The sequence below is a fragment of the Salmo salar genome, chromosome 12 (assembly GCF_965601325.2).
Source record: "Salmo salar chromosome 12, fSalSal1, whole genome shotgun sequence".
NCBI lineage: Eukaryota > Metazoa > Chordata > Actinopteri > Salmoniformes > Salmonidae > Salmo > Salmo salar.
Genome location: NC_138302.1, coordinates 85,958,160 through 85,977,039, shown reverse-complemented (window position 1 = coordinate 85,977,039; position 18,880 = coordinate 85,958,160). Strand labels below are relative to the sequence as shown.

Below are 18,880 nucleotides of genomic sequence, written 5' to 3'. Positions count from 1 at the left end.
TAAATTTACAAATTTACAAAAATACCTGTAGTTTAAACCAGCCTTTAGTCTTGAAATCTTTGGTTGTTTTGTACATAGCCTCACACGTGAATCCTTAACGAGATGGGTGGGGCTAAAGCTTAAGAGGGTGTGAAGGATGCTGAATGGGTGTAGACAAAGAAGAGCTCTCCAGTCGGTGTACCAAAACATTCAATGGCCATTTTCTCAAAATTACTTTCCCATTGTTCCTAAATTGTAGTGTATGATATACCATTTTCTATCTCTGAGCTTCTACATTTATCCAATGTAAAAAAAACACAATTTCAATTTTGCTTCATAAGACTGAATCGAGCCGGTCAGTCACATTTTAACTAATTAGCAACTGTGCAACTACTTACTACTTTTTAGCTACTTTGTAACTACTTAGCATGTTAGCTAACCCTAACTTTAACCCTTTAATCTAGCTCCTAACCCTAACCCCTAACATCTTAACCCCCACCTAGCTAACGTTAGCCACAACAAATTGGAATTCGTAACATATACACATTTTATTCGTAACATATCATACGAAATGGATGATGAACATCCACAAATTAATACATACAATACATATGAAACGTAACATATCATACTAATTGTAGTGCCCCAGGTGCACATTTACTATCTTACGTCTACCCTTGAGTCCAGGTTGGACAGACATGTTAGTAGTGGGATTTGTTTAGATCTTTACCTAGTGTTATTGTGTTTTCTCCCCTTGCTTTTGCACTCTTTTAAAATGTGTGCTGCACCCCATTACCACAGTATTACTTGATACACTATCAGATTTGACGACTAACATGTTTTTTTAGCCTGGTACCAGAAAAAGTAAAGAGATTAAGATTACACTTTCAAAACACTTTACAGATTCAGGTTTCTTATTTAGTACTGTCTATTCAATCCTTTGAAATGGCTGCACTGTACAAACTCCGTTAAAGTGGATGAACAAAGAAAGTTGGTCTCCTCCTTGAATCTCTAATCCCTGGAAAACATCTCCAAAGGAATTATTTCTCTAATTATCCATGAAAGAAAAAGAGGAAGCTAGAAAAAAAATAACTATGTGGATGATGTGGTTAGTTTAAAAGGCTTTTTCTCTTCAGATTTTTTCTTCAGATTCAGTCAAGCAGTATGAACAGGATTGCTTGGCAGGTAACATCAGTGCACATGTGGCAGTATCTCTGGCTGTATCAAACAGAAAGACACAAGTGGAATTAACTGTTGGAGTCGGGCGACTTGTAGACTGTCGCTGCATTGCAAATCTCAGCGAACCAGCGTCTGTGTTTTTACTTGGGCTAGTTCAGGTCACGTGTTATCAGATCTTCTGAAATGTATGACTTACTTCAGATTCAGGCTGACAAATTTGCTCCCCAATCGACTGCCATAACAGGAGAAATATCAATGGTGACAGGTAACCTCCTTTGACTGCTGGGTTTGAACACAGAATCTCAGCCACATTGAAAAATGGACAGGAAAACACGGCATAGGACAGCTTTCCAGTGCTGCTATACACCTGGCTTCTGACTGACATGGACACTAATACTGACAGTTGTGGCTGCTTCATGTGATGTATTGTTGTCTCTACCTTCTTGCCCTTTGTGCTGTTGTCTGTGCAATAATGTTTGTTACATGTTTTGTGTTGCTACCATGCTGTGTTGTCATGTGTTGCGGCCATGCTATGTTGTTGTCTTAGGTCTCTCTTTATGTAGTGTTGTGGTGTCTCTCTTGTCGTGATGTGTGTTTTGTCCTATATTTTTATTTTTATTCTCAGACCCCGTCCCCCAGGAGGCCTTTTGCCTTTTGGTAGGCTGTCATTGTAAATAAGAATTTGTTCTTAACTGACTTGCCTAGTTAAATAAAGGTTAAATAAATAAATACATAAAAATTGACATAGGTTAGGTGAATGCGAAGCAAGATCAACATTGTCTGCGATGATTGGCGTCTGTCTGTGGGATTAGTGTCTGTCTGGCATGACATGCTCACCCCACTGGTTTTAGAAGTATTCAGTCCTCCGTACACATTGTCTTGTTTCTCAGTTCCAACAGATGTAGTCTATCCTTACAACATATAGTATAAAAGGAAGGGACAATGCTGAATGCATTGACTAACTTGCCTACCCTTCTACTTTCAGTCTTTGTATATTTTTCATATTCTTAGATATGCCATTATCCTTTCAGGAAATAGCCAATAGTTGTTTTGAAACATAGAACTCTGTACACATGTGCCTACACAACTTGGTCCAGCAGCAGTGCACATTCTTCCATGGCAGACCTACAGTATAGGCTAGTACTCTGCACCTTATCCTGTAGCCTATATGGTAGCCGGACTCAGTCATGACACTGTACATACCATTAATACCTGCTTTTATATTTAGTCCCTGTATGCTATGGCATTCTCCATACTGGGATGACCTCTGACATGATGGTCCCAGCACCAGTCCCACCCTCTGACTGTCCCCTTAAAAAGCAGATTAAGAGAGCTGACTGCACTGGTTTCTCAGCGTTCCACTTGTCATCCCTCCATTGACAGAGAGGTCTACTGGTGTATTAATACACATAGCAAATGGCTTTTGGAGCAAGAGAAGGAGAGAGCGAAGGAAAAATCCTTAACCCTTGCTTGAACCAGTCACTTGACAGCTCTTTCCCAGAGAGCTAGCTTAGCCACAGAGAATCTTGATATAGGTCCACACCGGTGAAGTACTAAGATGTGAGAACAGATGGATCTCCCCCCCACCTGCTACCAGTCATGTTGATTACGCTGATACCTTTACATATCCATTTACTGTGTATGGAGTAGCTTGGGGTTCTGCCCTTTTACCTGAGGCTATTTCTATCATACCTCAAATTCTCCATTGACTTCTTGCTCAATTTCATAGATTTGTTCAGTACTTTCTACTGCGTCATTCCAAGTTATTTTTGTGTTGTTTTAAGTGAAAATAAGCACCTGCCCTTTGTCTACCTGTCTGTATGTCTGTCTGCAGGGAGTTTTATTTTATTATTTTTTATGATTTGTTCAATAATTGATTTTATTCAGTGGTATTTGTTATTTGGGTTGTTAATGACTTCCTGTCCTCTTTCTGTCTGTCTGTCTGTCTGTCTGTCTGTCTGTCTGTCTGTCCACAGGGCGGGGAGACCAAAAACGTCACAGCCATCCTTCATCGGGAGGGAGGTTCTCTGGGCTTCAACATCGTGGGAGGACGACCATGTGCGGTAGGTTACAAGTGGCATCTCTGGGTTACTGTTTTATCTCATTGATGGTCAGCCAAGTGTCGTATGGGAAATCAGGAATGGAGGCAAATACTTGAACTACGATTAACTATAGTTTTGTGTTTTACTCCTATACCGACATAGCTTGCACACACAGTGCAAGTATTTTTTGGGATCCCGAGTGGAGCAGCGGTCTAAGGCACTGCATCCCAGTGCAAGAGGTGTCACTACAGTCCTTGGTTCGAATCCAGGCTGCATCACATCCGGTTGTAATTGGGAGTCCCATAGGGCGGTGCACAATTGGCCCAGCATCGTCCGGGGTAGACCGTCATTGTAAATAAGAATTTGTTCTTAACTGACTTTCCTAGTTTAAAAAAAGGTAAAATAAAAATGTATCTCTCTTGAGCCTATGTGGATAGATCACATTGTGTTTGTTTAATGGTTAGGTTTAGCGGATTTGTTTTTTCAGATAAAACTCTAATTATTTCGTATGAGGATCAAATTAAGTATTATGACTGTGCCCACACTATTGTCCTCTTTAATTGAGGCGACTATGATGACATGGTAAAAACAGACGTGGTGTGAAGTGGGTCCTCTGCCCTATGCTGATAACCTGTTATGGCCTCTGTGTTTGCTGTCTCACTGTCTTCGCAGACAATTATTAATGATGCCATTGGCTCCCGAGAGGAGAGGGAAGGAATATCACTGCTGAACTGGGATTAGGGCACGTATTCACAAAGATTCTTAGAGTAGAAGGACTGATATAGGATCAGTTTTGCCTTTCTAGATAATAATGAATACAGTTATATGGAAAGGGGGGACCTGATCCAAGATTGGCAATCTTACTCAGATACTTTTTAAATTTGGGCTCAGAGCTCAGTTAGAACTGCGTCTCGTATACTTGGAGCATTTCAATCTCTGTACAGAGTAAGCTGGTCCCAGTTCACAGTATCTTTTTTACTGGGAAGAATATGCGCCAAAGTGTTCCACTCAGGGCTGTTGTTCTGTGGTTCATTTAAATTGCTATAGTGACGCACTTCGCTGTGGGGACATGGATTATTACAGTAAAACGTTTTACAGCAGGAAACTATAAAGCAGGAAACTATAAAAAGGACCAAACACCGAAAACATTTTTTCTTGATTCCATGGTCTTTCCGGTTCCCTTGACAGAAGAGAAAATGTTTAAGTTATTGCTCATTATGTACATTGAAATATGCACTTTGCTATCAAATGAAAAGAGCTCTTTGTTATTTTTACACCTGGGGAACTGATCTGCGGGCCTACAAAACACAGGAGGCAGGTGAGGGGAGGACAGCTTGTAATAATATCTGGAATGGTGTAAATGGAATGGTATTAAAACACAGAAACCATGTGTTTGATACCATTCAATTTACTCCGTTCCAGCCATTACTATGAGCCCGTCCTCCCCAATTAAGGTGCCACCAGCCAACTGTGCTACAAAAGGGGGTCCCATGCACTCAACTTTTGCCCGAAGTGTCTTTAAGGCTAGAATAACTTCATAAGGAGGTCACCAAATCCTCCACAAGAAACTATTGATTAATGGCGTTTTCACCCTTGACTAGTGTTGATGCGATTCAGAGACAGAGTTGGGTTGGGTTGGACACCAGGCTGAGTATGATTAAAGGCTGGCCTTCGTAGACACTGTAGGGTCTAAGTACTGAGTTTGTCCACACTGTGGCCCCAGGGCAGGGGGATGCATGGCAAAGCATCAGGCCTCTTACTCTCCTGCTGTGACATTCCCTTGGCAATCCGGGCCATTTTAGGGGAAAATGTGTTTGTTTCACAGTTAACAATGTGCTGTGATGAGCTCGGAAAAAAAGGAAGCAGATCTGAAATAATGAATTGCAGCATTCACACCTTGACTTCTGAGGTTTCTTTTAAGTATTCCATATAAATTTAGCACAGTGTCGCACGACTTGGCAGAGGTACAGGGTTGGTTTGATGTGGTTTTAGGAGAGAGCTGAGAGGGATGTTGGCAGTGCTTTGTTAAGCCAATCGTAGCTCTTACAACTCAGGGGTCACAGCCTCACCGATGGACGCAGAGTAACTCATATCCTTCCAACACATCCATTCAACATTTAGCCCCTCTAACAGGCTGGGTCACAGTTGTATTATCCAGCCCTAGGAAACATGTCAACTGGCAGGCCATTTTGGCACTGGGGCTCTGTGGAGCCCAACATTAAGCCCTGTGTAATGTGCACCTGCAACCACTTGCCAGTCACTGCAGGCTGTTGAGCCCTGCGGTTAATCGCTGGGTTAACAAGGCTGCGTTGATGTCTCTGACCCTGATTGGTCGGAATGGGTAATGGGAAAACCATTTAGAATTGTCTGTATAATGTCCTCAGGCCTTTAGAAAGTAGGTTAGGCAGATTTAGCAAGAGTATTTAAAAGTAATATTTTAAAGTAAATTACAATGTATTGTAATTAAACATTTTTATGTAATCATCTTCAGTAGTTACAACTATTTCTTAATCAATTTCATCAATGTGTTATCTGAGATGATCAGAAAATGGGTCATTAACATGGCAGTTTTTTCCCACAGGACGACCATGATGGCACTTCGAATGAAGGAATTTTTGTATCCAAGATCGTTGAGAAGGGACCAACAGACAAGGAGGGAGGCCTTCAGATCCACGACAGAATAATGGAGGTATGTGACTGACCTTCTGTACCGTTTCGTGTGAAGGCCAAGAACCAGGAGGTGAGGTGGCTTCTGGGGCATTTAGCACGACACTTAGCGTGTGTCCATTTTCTCCATGCTAAGAAATAAAGCAACAGATGGTGAAAGACGATCAAAACCCGGAATGTTTTTTTTTTTAAATACAGACACGACAGTAACAGATAAACATTGCAAAACAACTTTGACTATATTTGCAGAAGTTACATGCTGCAAATGTCTCTTATGGTAATCATTGAGACTTTTAGTGAGACAGCACTGTAAATAGAGTTAGACCAACCTGTGCCCAGGCTGTCTCTCTATGTTTGCTATAGCTGCTCAAAAGAGGCACTCGACGAATTCCTTCTGACAGACCTGCTGTGGAGCTGCATCCTCTCGCCTTCATACAAAATCTCACTGTGTAAAGGTCATGTGCTCCCGCGGGTCACTTTTAAGGGTGCACAGAAAACCAACATCACAAAGGTTTATTTTATAGTTCTAGTGTGAACCAGAGGTTGTCACAAAGGATGCATGGAACTCAGATGTTAAGTTTAACTGCATTACTGTATTTGTATTTATTATCAATCCCCATTAGCTGCTGCCAAGGCAGCAGCTACTCTTCCTGGGGTCCAGCAAAATTAAGGCAGTTTATACAATTTTAAAAACATTACAATACATTCACAGTCTGTGTGCCCTCAGGCCGCTACTCCACCACTACCTCATATTTACAGTACAAAATCCATGTGAACGTGTGTGTATAGTGTGTATGTTATCGTGTGTGTATGCATGTGTCTGTGCCTATGTTTGTGTTGCTTCACAGTCCCCGCTGTTCCATAAGGTGTTTTTTTTTATCTAATTTTACTGCTTGTGTCAGTTACGTGATGTGGAATAGAGTTCCATGTAGTCATGGCTCTATGTAGTACTGTGCGCCTTCCATAGTCTGTTCTGGACTTGTGGACTGTGAAGAGACCTCTTCTGAAATGTCTTGTGGGGTATGCATGGGTATCCGAGTTGTGCGCCAGTAGTTCAAACAGACAGCTCTGTGCATTCAACATGTCAATACCTCTCATAAGGTATTATCACAAGTAGTGATGAAGTCAATCTCTCCTCCACTTTGTGCCAGGAGAGATTGACATGCATATTATTAATATTAACCCTCTGTGTACATCCAAGGGCCAGCCTTGCTGCCCTGTTCTGAACCAATTGCAATTTTCCTAAGTCCTTTTTTGTGGCACCTGACCACGACTGAACAGTAGTTCAGGTGCGACAAAACTAAGGCCTGTAGGACCTGCCTTTTTGACAGTGCTGTTAAGAAGGTAGAGCAGAGCCTTATCATGGACATACTTCTCCCCATCTTAGCTACTGTTGTAGCAATATGTTTTGACCATGACAGTTTACAATCCAGGGTAACTCCAAGCAGTTTAGTCACCTCAATTTCCACATTATTTATTATAAGATTTAGTTGAGGTTTAGGGTTTAGTGAATGATGTGTCCCAAATTCAATGCTTTTAGTTTTAGAAATATTTAGGACTAACCTATTCCTTGCCACCCACTCTGAAACTAACTGCAACTCTTTGTTATGTGTTGCAGTCATTTCAGTCACTGACATGTATAGTGTTGAGTCATCCGCATACATAGATACTCTGGCTTTCCTCAAAGCCAGTGGCAATTCATTTGTAAAGATTGAAAAAGTAATGGGCCAAGACAGCTGCCTTGGGGAATTCCTGATTCTACCTGGATTATGTTGGTGAGGCTTCCATTAAAGAACACCCTCTGTGTTCTGTTAGACAGGTAACTCTTTATCCACAATATAGCAGGGGGTGTAAAGCCATAACACATAAGTTTTGACAGCAGCAGACTATGATCAATAATGTCAAAAGCTGCACTGAAGTCTAACAAAACAGCCTGCACAATCTTTTTATCATCAATTTCTCAGCCAATCATCAGTCATTTGTGTAAGTGTTGTGCTTGTTGAATGTCCTTCTCTATAAGCATGCTGCAAGTTTGTCAATTAATTTACTGTAAAATAGCATTGTATCTGGTCAAATGCAATTTTTTCCAAAAGTTTACTAAGGGTTGGTAACAGGCTGATTGGTGTGCTATTTGAGCCAGTAAAGGGGGCTTTACTATTCTTAGGTAGCGGAATGACTTTTGCTTCTCTCCAATCCTGGGGGCACACACTTTCTAGTAGGCTTAAATGGAAAATATGGCACATAGGAGTGGCAATATCATCTGCTATTATCCTCAGTAATTTTCCATCCAAGTTGTGAGAAACCGGTGGCTTGTCATTGTTGATAGACAACAATCATTTTTTCACCTCTTCCACACTAACTTTACAGAATTTAAAATTACAATGCTTGTCTTTCATAATTTGGTCAGATATACTTGGATGTGTAGTGTCAGCATTTGTTGCTGGTATGTCATGCCTAAGTTGCTAATCTTGCCAATGAAAAAATCATTAAAGTAGGTTGGCAATATCAGTTGGTTTTGTGATGAATGAGCCATCTGATTCAATGAATGATGGAGCTGAGTTTGCCTTTTTTCCAAGAATTTCATTTAACCTCTTGAGCATCTGATCCCGTTAGCGGGATCAAAATCCAGCGAAAAATCATATCGCCAATTAGCATTAAAAAATTATCATAATTTTTTACAAAAATTAAAAATATTTTTTTTTTTTTTTTATAGATACACCTCTCCTGAATCGACCCACGTCGTCCGATTTCAAAAAGGTTTTACAGGAAAAGCAAATCATTAGATTATATTAGATGAGTCCATCGTAAAAAGCAGCTTCATAGCCATTTTCCGACCAACCACTTCCATCACATATTATCAATAAACAGCTAAATGTAGCACTAACCTTTTACAAACTTCATCAGATGGCACCCCTAGGACATCATGTTATACAATGCATGCATTCTTTTGTTCAATAAAGGTCATATTTATATATAAAAACAGCATTTTACATCTCTGTCTGACGTTGACTACCTAATTTCCCCTCAAAAGCGTCCCGGTAAACAATGCTACGTTTCAATAAATTGCTATACTATAACGATTTTTTAAATGTATATTGTCAATCTAACATTTATAGATGAATATCTCTTGAGAACACCCGTCATACCAGATTTTAAATTAACTTTACTGGGTAATCACACTTTGCGATAAAAGGAGATGCGATACTCAGAAAATCAGCTAATATACAGTGCTCGGCGCCATCTTGGATGCAACAGTATGAACCATCTCATCTTCAATAATATTGTCAATAATCGCCTACCTTTAGTTGTCTTCATCAGAAAGCATCCCAGGTCCACAACAGATGTATTTTCGGTCAAAAAGTCCATACTTCACGTTCCATTAGCCTGATGTTGGTAGCGCGTCCTATGGCTCTCTCCAAACGCAGCTCTGCACTTCATACTGAAAGCAATCCTCGCGCATGTAGGTTCGTTCAAACATGTCAAACGTTGTATAAAATAAATGTTCAGGGCCACTAACACCAAGAGAGCCAATAAGATTCGAGGGGGATGATTTCATTGCCTTTAAAACCGTTTCCAAAGGTGGGGGCAGACATGGCCGCCGGCGTCATAATGGTGATGGCCCATCCCCTGTGACCAATTTCAAACTCCTGTCATTCACTGAGTTTTGACTCTATAAGGCTCAAACCACTGTGAAAGGACTGGCGACATCTAGTGGAAGCAATAGGAAGTGCCAAAATATTCCTAAACCCCTGTGTTTTTCAATGGGATAGGTTAGAACTCAATACAACACATCAGGTATCCACTTCCTGTCAGAAAATGTCTCAGGGTTTTGCCTGCCAAATGAGTTCTGTTATACTCACAGACACCATTCAAACAGTTTTAGAAACTTTAGAGTGTTTTCTATCCATATATAATAAGTATATGCATGCCCTATCTTCTGAGTTTGATTAGTAGGCCGTTGAAAATGGGAACGATTTTTTTTCAAAATGCGCTGTGGCGCCCCCTATCCTAGGGTATCCTCAAGAGGTAAGGTGCTCCAAAGCTTTTTACTATCATACTTTATTTCATTTATCTTTGTTTCATGGTGTAGTTTCTTCTTCTTTTTATTCAGTTTAGTCACATGATTTTGCAATTTTCAATAAGTTTGCCAATCGGTTATGCAGCCAGACTTATTTGCCATTTCTTTTGCCTCATCCCTCTCAACCATAGCATTTTTCAATTCCTCATCAATCCACAGGGATTTAAGTTTTTACAATCATTTTCTTAATGGGTGCATGCTTATTAGCAATTGGACTAAGCTATTTCATAAATGTGTCAAGTGCAGTGTCTGTTTGCTTCTCATTACACACCACGGACCAACAGATATTCTTTTAACATAGGAATCACTACAAAAGTTCTTATACAGGCCCAGCCTTTGGAACTTTGGTTTTCCAAGATATGGCTACTATTTTGTGATCACTACATCCGATGGATCTGGATACTGCTTTCAAGTAAATTTCTGCAGCATTAGTAAAGATGGGATCAATACATGTAAGCCGCAAGATGACAAATGTTTCCGTACAGCCGTCATTGTCAGACCTCAGCCACATATTCTCAGAGCAATGACTAGATGTTTGTGTTTATCCATTGAAATATGTTTTTTAAAAAGTGTGCATCAAGACTAGATTGATAATAGTAGTTTATCTGTCCTGTAGTTCTTCCACTTACTCTAAGATAAATCCTTGAGTTCTGAGCAAGCATCACATTTTCGCATTAAGTAAGTATTGATGCTTGATAGATGGGAGATTTGTACGAAAATGTAAGCTACATGCTCGGATTTGTAGTTACTATGCATCCCTCTAACCATATCTTGATCCTTGGTATTGACATGCATACGTTTTAATGTTAGCACCAGAGAGACAGATACTGTACAACAACCTATCCCTCAACAGTAACCACTTCAAGCAGCAGTAACAAGTGGCTGAAATCCCACTGTTCGTTAAGATAGATCATAAGCTCCCTTGACAATAGACCGATTTAAGCCACCAAAACCGACAGCAGTTCACTTGGCGCATAGTGATTTAAGACCAATGCGGTATCCAAGTGGCCTTGTTGCCTGTTCTGTAAGGAGAGATTTGTTCATGTGCTGTGTGACTTACTGGGAGAAGGTGTGTGTGTGTGTGTGTGTGTGTGTGTGTGTGTGTGTGTGTGTGTGTGTGTGTGTGTGTGTGTGTGTGTGTGTGTGTGTGGAATCAGTGTACTGAGCCATCTGAGAACACCTCTATAGGAACCTGCTATGCTCAGTTTATAGCCATTCATCGTTTATCAATTAAAAGAAAGCACATTTAGCTTAAGGACGATATTGGACCCACATTGGTGTTTTTTATCTCTGTATTGTCTTCGACCTAATGGGGGAGAAGTCACAGAGAGGAGTGGGTAGAGCATTAGGAGAACAAGGACATGCAGAACCTCAGGACAAGACGAGAAACCAAACCGATCCAAGTAATAACACTCATTGTGTACACTGACGGTGCATGGTTGCTGTATCCCTGGGTGCTTTTCATTTGATAGGGAATCTGATATCAGAGGTGGTTTAAGTTTCTCAATCTCAACAATCCTCTTTGTTACAGCTAAGCAGAAAAAAGTATCCTTTCATATTTTATAAGGCACAATAGTTCAGTTGTGTTTCCTACCTGGGGTGATGGAGGTCTCAGTGGGACCAAGTGATGAACTGAGGGGGAAAATGAATAGCAAGAACCCACCGGCAGTTCCGTGTACTGTACTCCCAACCCAGTGTGGCTAAACCAACAGCCTGTAGCCTCATCCTGCTCCGCTCGCTGTGTAGGGCCCTGTGCACAGCTGGAGCAGGCATTTTTAAACCTGTGCCACCGGAACCCTCCCGGTACTGCCTCGTCTCTCCCACAACTCTTCTCTTTAGTGCTACTTTTCTCTACTTTAAGGTTGGATGCAACGTGATTCATTTTGAATGGTTGTTTGTGGATGTAGCACGTTTATGGGGGGTGGCAGGTAGCCTAGTGGTTAGAGTGTTGAGCTGACAAGATAAAAATCTGTCTTTCTGCCCCTGAACAAGGCAATTAACCCACTGTTCCCCAGTAGGCTGTCATTGTAAATAAGAATTTGTTCTTAACTGACTTGCCTAGTTAAATTAAGGTTACATTTATTCATTTCCTGGCATATTGGTATGTAGGCTATGTGTAAGTTGAAGATCTAGTTTAAGTCAGGACTGTAATCCACATGGTATGTAGCGTTCTGGTTGTATTGTGATAGTTTTGGCTTGTCGTTCTGCTCAGATTCTCAATAAAAGACTGGCTGACCTGGCTCACCTGACAGCCATCAGGGTGTCACTCATCATGCTTTTACCATTCTGATTTCATTGTCCCTATCCCCTTTACAGTTGGGCCTGCACAAGAGAGATGTAAGATCCAACAACTTTAGTGCTTACTCATCACCACCAACAACACCCTCCTACCATTTACATTGCCTTTGGAAATTAAAGCCCTTTTTTTAATGAACACCATATGAAAGTAGATAATCTAAAAGCAGATCATGTGGATCACCATTCATGCATCACAAAAAAGTCCCAGTGCCTTGCCTTGCTGCGGGGATCAGCTGGCCTATTTGGATCTATTTACATAACATGTGGAATTAAGACAGAATAACAAGTTCAACTGAGGAGGCAAAAGCACTGGGGTCAATTCTTTCATAGGAAAACACATGGTGTGGTGTTCCATCTTCCCCCTGTGAAGGTTGTCGTTCCAGGAAGTATACATGGATGGGGTGGCAGGTAGCCTAGTGGTTAAGAGCGTTGGCCAGTAACCGAAAGGTCACTGTTTTGAATCGCTAATTGAAAAATCTGTCAATGTGCCCTTGAGCAAGGCACTTAACCCTAATCGCTTCTGCAAGTCGCTCTGGATAAGAGCGTCTGCTAAATGACTAAAATGTAAATGGTCTTGGCTTGTTCCTCGGTAACAGCCTCTTCGTGGGGGAGTGTGATGGCAGATGTCCCTCCTCTGCAGCGCTGCTAATACTTCAGCCTGGGATGAATCAGCTCATGAATGCCCCCTTGTTCAGCACACACATTTTCTCATAACCTGGATCTGTGTTTGCTTTCGCTCGCTCTCTCCACAAGTTGAATATCTGCTTCAGAGTGGATGTGTTTGCCTGAGAAGATTTAATACATAGGTTTATTTAAATTAAACTCATGTGGCTCGGTATAGGCAAAGAAAGCTCTGTGTTGTGGACATTATCTCGACAGGGGGACTTAGTTTAGTCAATGTTTTCACATTTGCCTTAAAGTGAGATGCTGTAGTAGATGTAAGAAATTGTATTCAAACATGTTTAACTCTTGAGGTTTTCCTCTTTCTTTTTTATTTTACAGTTGCCTAGCCATCTGCCTGCACATTTCATGTAGCCCTAGTCTCTCAGGGCTAGATCTTCACATTGACACACCACACATTGTTAGTGCTTATAAAAGGAAATGTGTGCTTTGCTGTTTTTGTCTGCAAGAAATGTCTCCGTGTGTTTACTCATGCCTCAAATGTTATGCTGAATCTTAGCCCCGTTGTCTGCAGGACTAAACCAATGTCACAATCCCAAAATGACTGTTCCTAATCTCTCAGAGAATGGAGTTGTTGTTTTTGTAGGAATCCAAGTGCAAGAAGGGGAGGAGAACGAGGACGCTGAGGCTTCAGTTGTAAATGTCACCTTGTAAATCCTCTGCGAACACTCTCAGGTCATGGAGGTTGAACAACAACGACAACTTTAAAATATACTGACATTGAGAAGAAACCAGTTGTAGTCTTGGGAGGCCATGTCATTGCCAGCAGATATGTGTCCAACTTTAATTGTGGCAGAAATGTAAGCTGTAGTCAAGAACTCACACAGGGCTGTGGAGTCATGCTAAAGCCTGTCTAATGTCAAAATAATAGTCCACTTTAGTTTTGTCATTGTTTTCACTTGCTTGGTGACTCTCTCTCTCTCTCTCTAGCCTGTTTTTCTTTGGCTATCTACTGACTGCCATTTTGTACCCCCTTATAATCCCATATCAGGATTGTTTGAAGGATAGGTGACTAGAAAACAGACTGCTATTCATTTGGACAATTATGTGACCTAGTCCGGTTAGATGGGGGGAGGTGACACCTTCGTTCAAGGTCTGGCATTTTGTGGGTCACGCCAGAGCAGTCCTTCCTTATCTCCATGTGACTGCTTTGCTGTAAGGTTACTCACGGTGCACCACTTAACACCCCATAACTCCCCAGAGCTATTTTAGTGGCAACTCACCGGCCAGACCTTCCTGGTGCTAAATGGCAGCCTGCCCGCCTGGCCAGGAGTTGTGAATGGTGGCTGGTAGAATTGTTTAGTGAGTTGTGGAAGAAACAAAGCATGCATGTTGATGAGGCCTAATTCTGTCAAGTCCTGTTGTTAGCATTTCTCCCGCTTACATTTTACATTGGTCATTTAGCAGACACTTATCCAGAGCGATTTACAGGAGAAATTATGGTTGAGTGCCTTGCTCAAAGGCACATTGACAGATTTTTCACTGAGTCGGCTCAGGGATTTTGTATGTTACCTGAAATTGTATTTAAAAAATGAGTGAACCTTTCAAACTTCGGTTAAAAGGATTTAGGGATTTTCGTCACTTGTATTTCAGCTTAAATGTTTTAATTCAGTATTCATTGACTAGAATGAGATGTACTCTCCCGCTAAATAAAGGTTAAATAATTCTTTATTCATTTTTTCCCCCTCAGAGGGACAGAATGCCAGGTCCGACAGCATGGCGTGGGCGGTCCATCCTGACTGTCACTAATAAGTTGTCACAGCACATGGCATCTTGGACAGGACATGTGTCACAAGTTCCCAGGCATTATTTCTGACCCAGAGGCTATGAGGAGCAGAAATGGCAGTTATTTCCCTAAGGGGGATCACATGTTGTTTGGCATCCCGAGACAAGAAGCAGGCCTTTGTCAGGGCCTTTATTGGATTCAGGCCCCCGTGCAGTCGGCCGGCTCCTCTCTCTCTCGGTCTCTTGCGCTCTCTCTCACTCTCTGTTTCTCTCTTAGTCGCTCGCTCCCTGCTCAGTGCAGGCAGGCCAGTCTCAGCCCCATGCAGCCCAGCACAGGGAGGCACATTCCGAGCCTCTTTGCCTCATCTAAGGCAGGACATTAAATCAAATCTAACTTTTAAAGAGGCCATAATCAGCTTCTGGTAGTGGCCGCTGCGCTGTGCAGGGTGCACAGTAAGCCCCCCCCCGACTGGAACAGGCACATCTTTGTTTTTCCTTCTCCGTATGGAAAAGAGAGCAAAAGAGGTTTTTGAAGCTGTGGACTGGTTACATATACAACCCTGAGACGGATATGAGGTGAACTGTCACCTCGTGGGGCCGGCCGCTTCTCTTCGTCTGCACCACCACTGTATGCCAATGCCACACACAAAAATATAGCATTTTCCACTCCGTCTGAACAGCATCCCTTCCTCAAAGCAGAGCCGGCGGTTGATAATTTTCATGGAGACTCAATGTTTGTCCTACTATAAATGTGTTTGCTTTTGCTCTGACAACAGTCTCTCTTTATTCATAGAACCCATTCCCTCTGTTAATTTTAGGGCCCTAAAAGGTTGTAGGGACAGAAATCGACAGGTGAAATTAAGGCTAATTTTCCTGCCAATCAATCTCTGGGCTTGTGTAAATGGCTTAGTAATAATAGGCTGAGGTTGCCCTGAACCAGCTGCTCTCCCTGTCAGCCCCCGACCCCAGCCCCTCCGACCCCGTTGGACTGCCCACTGTCTCCCTAATTAACTACCCTCAATTAAACGCTAATAGGCTGATTAACAGACCCTTGTTTGTGCTGTAATGGCCCGTTGTTTCCTGACTGCTGCACGTTAATCACTGCCCATTCGGAGTGCTCTCTCTGGGCAGGGACCAGCTTGGCCAGCTTCACGCTCCACTGTCCTCCAGCTCATTCCACTGTGATTGATTTCCTTACCAAAAAAGCCCAGAGTCTGAACCACAGTTGTTTCTTTGATTTCATCTGTGTATTATGTCAAATAAAAAAGTCAGGGAGGACTGGTGATTGTAAGAAATTATCCATGAAGTAAAATCATTTATGGACCGAGGCAGCTAGTGCTGCTAACCCACAGCTGTACACTTTAGGATAAATCACACATAATGCTGACATGCATGTGGTTTGGGCTGGACAGTTTGGGTGTAGGCTTTTTTATTTGTAAAATAATCATCATTTTATGGGACTGGAGCCTTCTGAATATGGAATTTAACTGATGAAACAAGATAAGTATCTTTTCCTAATATGATACGTGGGAGTTTTTTATGACAGTCCAGCATTATGGTGATACATGGAGGTACATTCCTGGTTTACTTCCTGGATATTTCCGGGATCATCTTTTCTAGAGTTGGCTTCAGACACGGCGCGTGTGCATGTGTGCGTGTGGCTGTTCCTATTGAAATAGCCATACTGTAATTTGAACAAAGTTTGTTCAACATTTCAACGGTGACTTCATGTTCCAACATCAGTCCCTTCAGCAGGCTGTATCTATAGATGTCCAGCTCTACAGACGTCTCATTTACTATCATAAATCATATACAGTATGAGAGGGGAGTGAGTGTGTTCTCTTCAAATGGAAACTTTATAGCCAGGCTCTTGTGAGCTGTGAGGGTTGAATTGATTTTCCATTCTTCACCAGCACTTTAATCAGGTACATTATACTGTTGAACTATACTGTATATGCTGAAATTCATGGCAGGAAACTCTTCGTGCAGAGTAACATATAACAAAGACCCCATAAAAGCTCTTTGTCTTCCTCCCTGTACTGCAGTCAGACTTCTGTCTAAAGTGCTTGGTTACTCAAACTCACTTTTCCTTTTGAAAACGTTCTTATCTCTCCCTGGTTAGTGCCAATAGATGTTACTTTATTGTTTATTTTGCTTTGTAATGTCCTTTACAGATTGTATTTATGCAGAAGAACACAAAGGGTTGACATCAGTTTACTGCAGGTCATTCTCCCTCTTCTGACTGGCAGATGTTGGGTGATATCTGAGCTAATTGGAATACTGTACATCACCTTGCAGATGTCTTTTACTGAAATAAACGACTGTACCATTCACGCAGAAAACATGCTCTACCATTTACAGTACATCTCAAAGAGACGTGCACCTGCTTTTACATCCCATTAGGCTGTACCTTGTCTAGACAGTGGATGGGTCACAACGTGTCATTGGAGGCTGAAGTGGTATCCCAGGATGCTTTGGCGTAGCACAAAGGGTGGCAGGGAGGTTGGACAGGCAGACAGACAGTGATGATTCAAGGCTTCACGGTGGCAGCCTGGCCTCCATTGTAAAATGCTCTCTTCCAATCACTAATCCTGACAACATGGACTGCTTTAGAATTCTACTGCTCCCACCCTTGTCAGCGTCTCTTCATGAGGGTTTTAGATAGCCTCCCTTTCACTTGCCAACAAAGTAGAACTGGTGGCCGCTGCGCGCCTTTCTGATGCAAATGTGTCCAAATAGAAAAACATTGTTAGAAAGGCTTGGTTCATAGTCTGTGTTATGCTGGTTTTGCCTTTCTCTCGTTCTTCTGTGAGAGATGTTTCGCTTTCAAGTTGTACCTTTGTCTGATTCAAAACTTCCTCTTTCTTTAAAAAGAGACAGAGAAATTGCCAGAACTGCCCACATCGAGGAAGCAGTGGAGGAACACACACGTGGCGTGGGAGTGAGGCCAGGCTGCGGGCACCTCCCTCAAAATACCTCCTCGCTCCGCTCATGTCTCTTCTGTATGCGGATGAGGAGGCCTGAAGCAGGAATCAATGTTCTCCATTCACTGTCAATGTAGAGTAGAACTATTCTCTTTCTCTCGTGAAGGAGAGCATTACACATCCTTGATGTGTTTGTTGATGTTACTTGTCATGTATCGTTGCTTAATCAAGAAAAAGATCTGTTAGTCATTTTGAGATGTTGGAGAACATAACTGAAGCAAAGCCACTGTCAATGTAACCACACACTAGTCTGGTTACACTGGTATGTGTGTTTAAATGGTCAGTGTTGTGTTAAACCAACTGCTAACTGTCATACAGTGTTAGTGAAAAGCTTTGAGGGCGTCACAGATTAGTCTTTCTTGATGAACCATCTGCTCTTTCAAATATATGTACAGCACAAAGTATTTACTTTATGGAATATTACACTGTTATAGTTATTTACTGAATCTCTGCTTGGCACAACTACTCTCTAGAAACATTCCATTGTTAACTTGATTTAGTGTGTGCAACCATATCACTCTTAAAGAATCTAATAAGTCTGTCCCTATTTTTCTGAATCTCACCATCTCTCCCTTATGTGCACTTCATGTTTCCAAATCATAAAACTCATGTCATATACAGTGTAAACGTCTAAGATCACTATGTTTGATGTACAGTTACAAGATGACTTGGCATCATACACAGGGTTGTTCTCAACAGAACGAGTCTGTTTGTTTATTGTGAAGAACATTTTCCACGGCACACACACCTGAATACACTCATGACTCTTTTCTATGAGCACCAACATTACCATCGGTTTCTCTGAATTACCCTGTGAAACCTAACACTGTAAGATCATATTTTATAACTTAGCTAGTCATGTTGACAATCAAACACTCTTTCAAATGATTCCCACCTGACCCAGATTGCGATTTTTAATGTGCCGTTTTTGGATCGCGTGAACAACAGTGATTGTGTCATGGCAAACATGCAGGGTTGTGTTCCAAACAAAACACCTACAAGTGTGCTTTCTCTAGTTACTCAACGGCACAGCTAGGATGGCTCAAAAAGTACCTTATAGTTTAAGACTTCTTTGAGCAACAAAAGTGCATTGAAATTGCTTAGGAACTGTGCACACCTTGAAGAGGTGTGTGGCCACTTGGAAACAACAGTTAGTCGTCTCATTCAAACCCTGGTCATTTTTTATGTCTTATGTTGCACCTACTCCACATTCTTCAGGAATAGTCTTATCATGTTACTGAATGTAT

The 18,880-nt window shown here is 41.7% G+C and overlaps 1 protein-coding gene across 1 annotated transcript in view; it reads left to right on the top strand.

Moving 5' to 3' along the window:
* LOC106565923 (E3 ubiquitin-protein ligase PDZRN3-B) overlaps window positions 1–18,880 on the top strand; it is a 152,547-nt gene that overhangs the window by 5,373 nt on the left and 128,294 nt on the right. Inside the window, exons 2-3 of the mRNA XM_045691835.2 lie at window positions 3,135–3,221; window positions 5,782–5,889. Of these exons, the coding sequence (XP_045547791.1) occupies window positions 3,135–3,221; window positions 5,782–5,889 (195 nt within the window). The remainder of the gene's footprint in view (window positions 1–3,134; window positions 3,222–5,781; window positions 5,890–18,880) is intronic.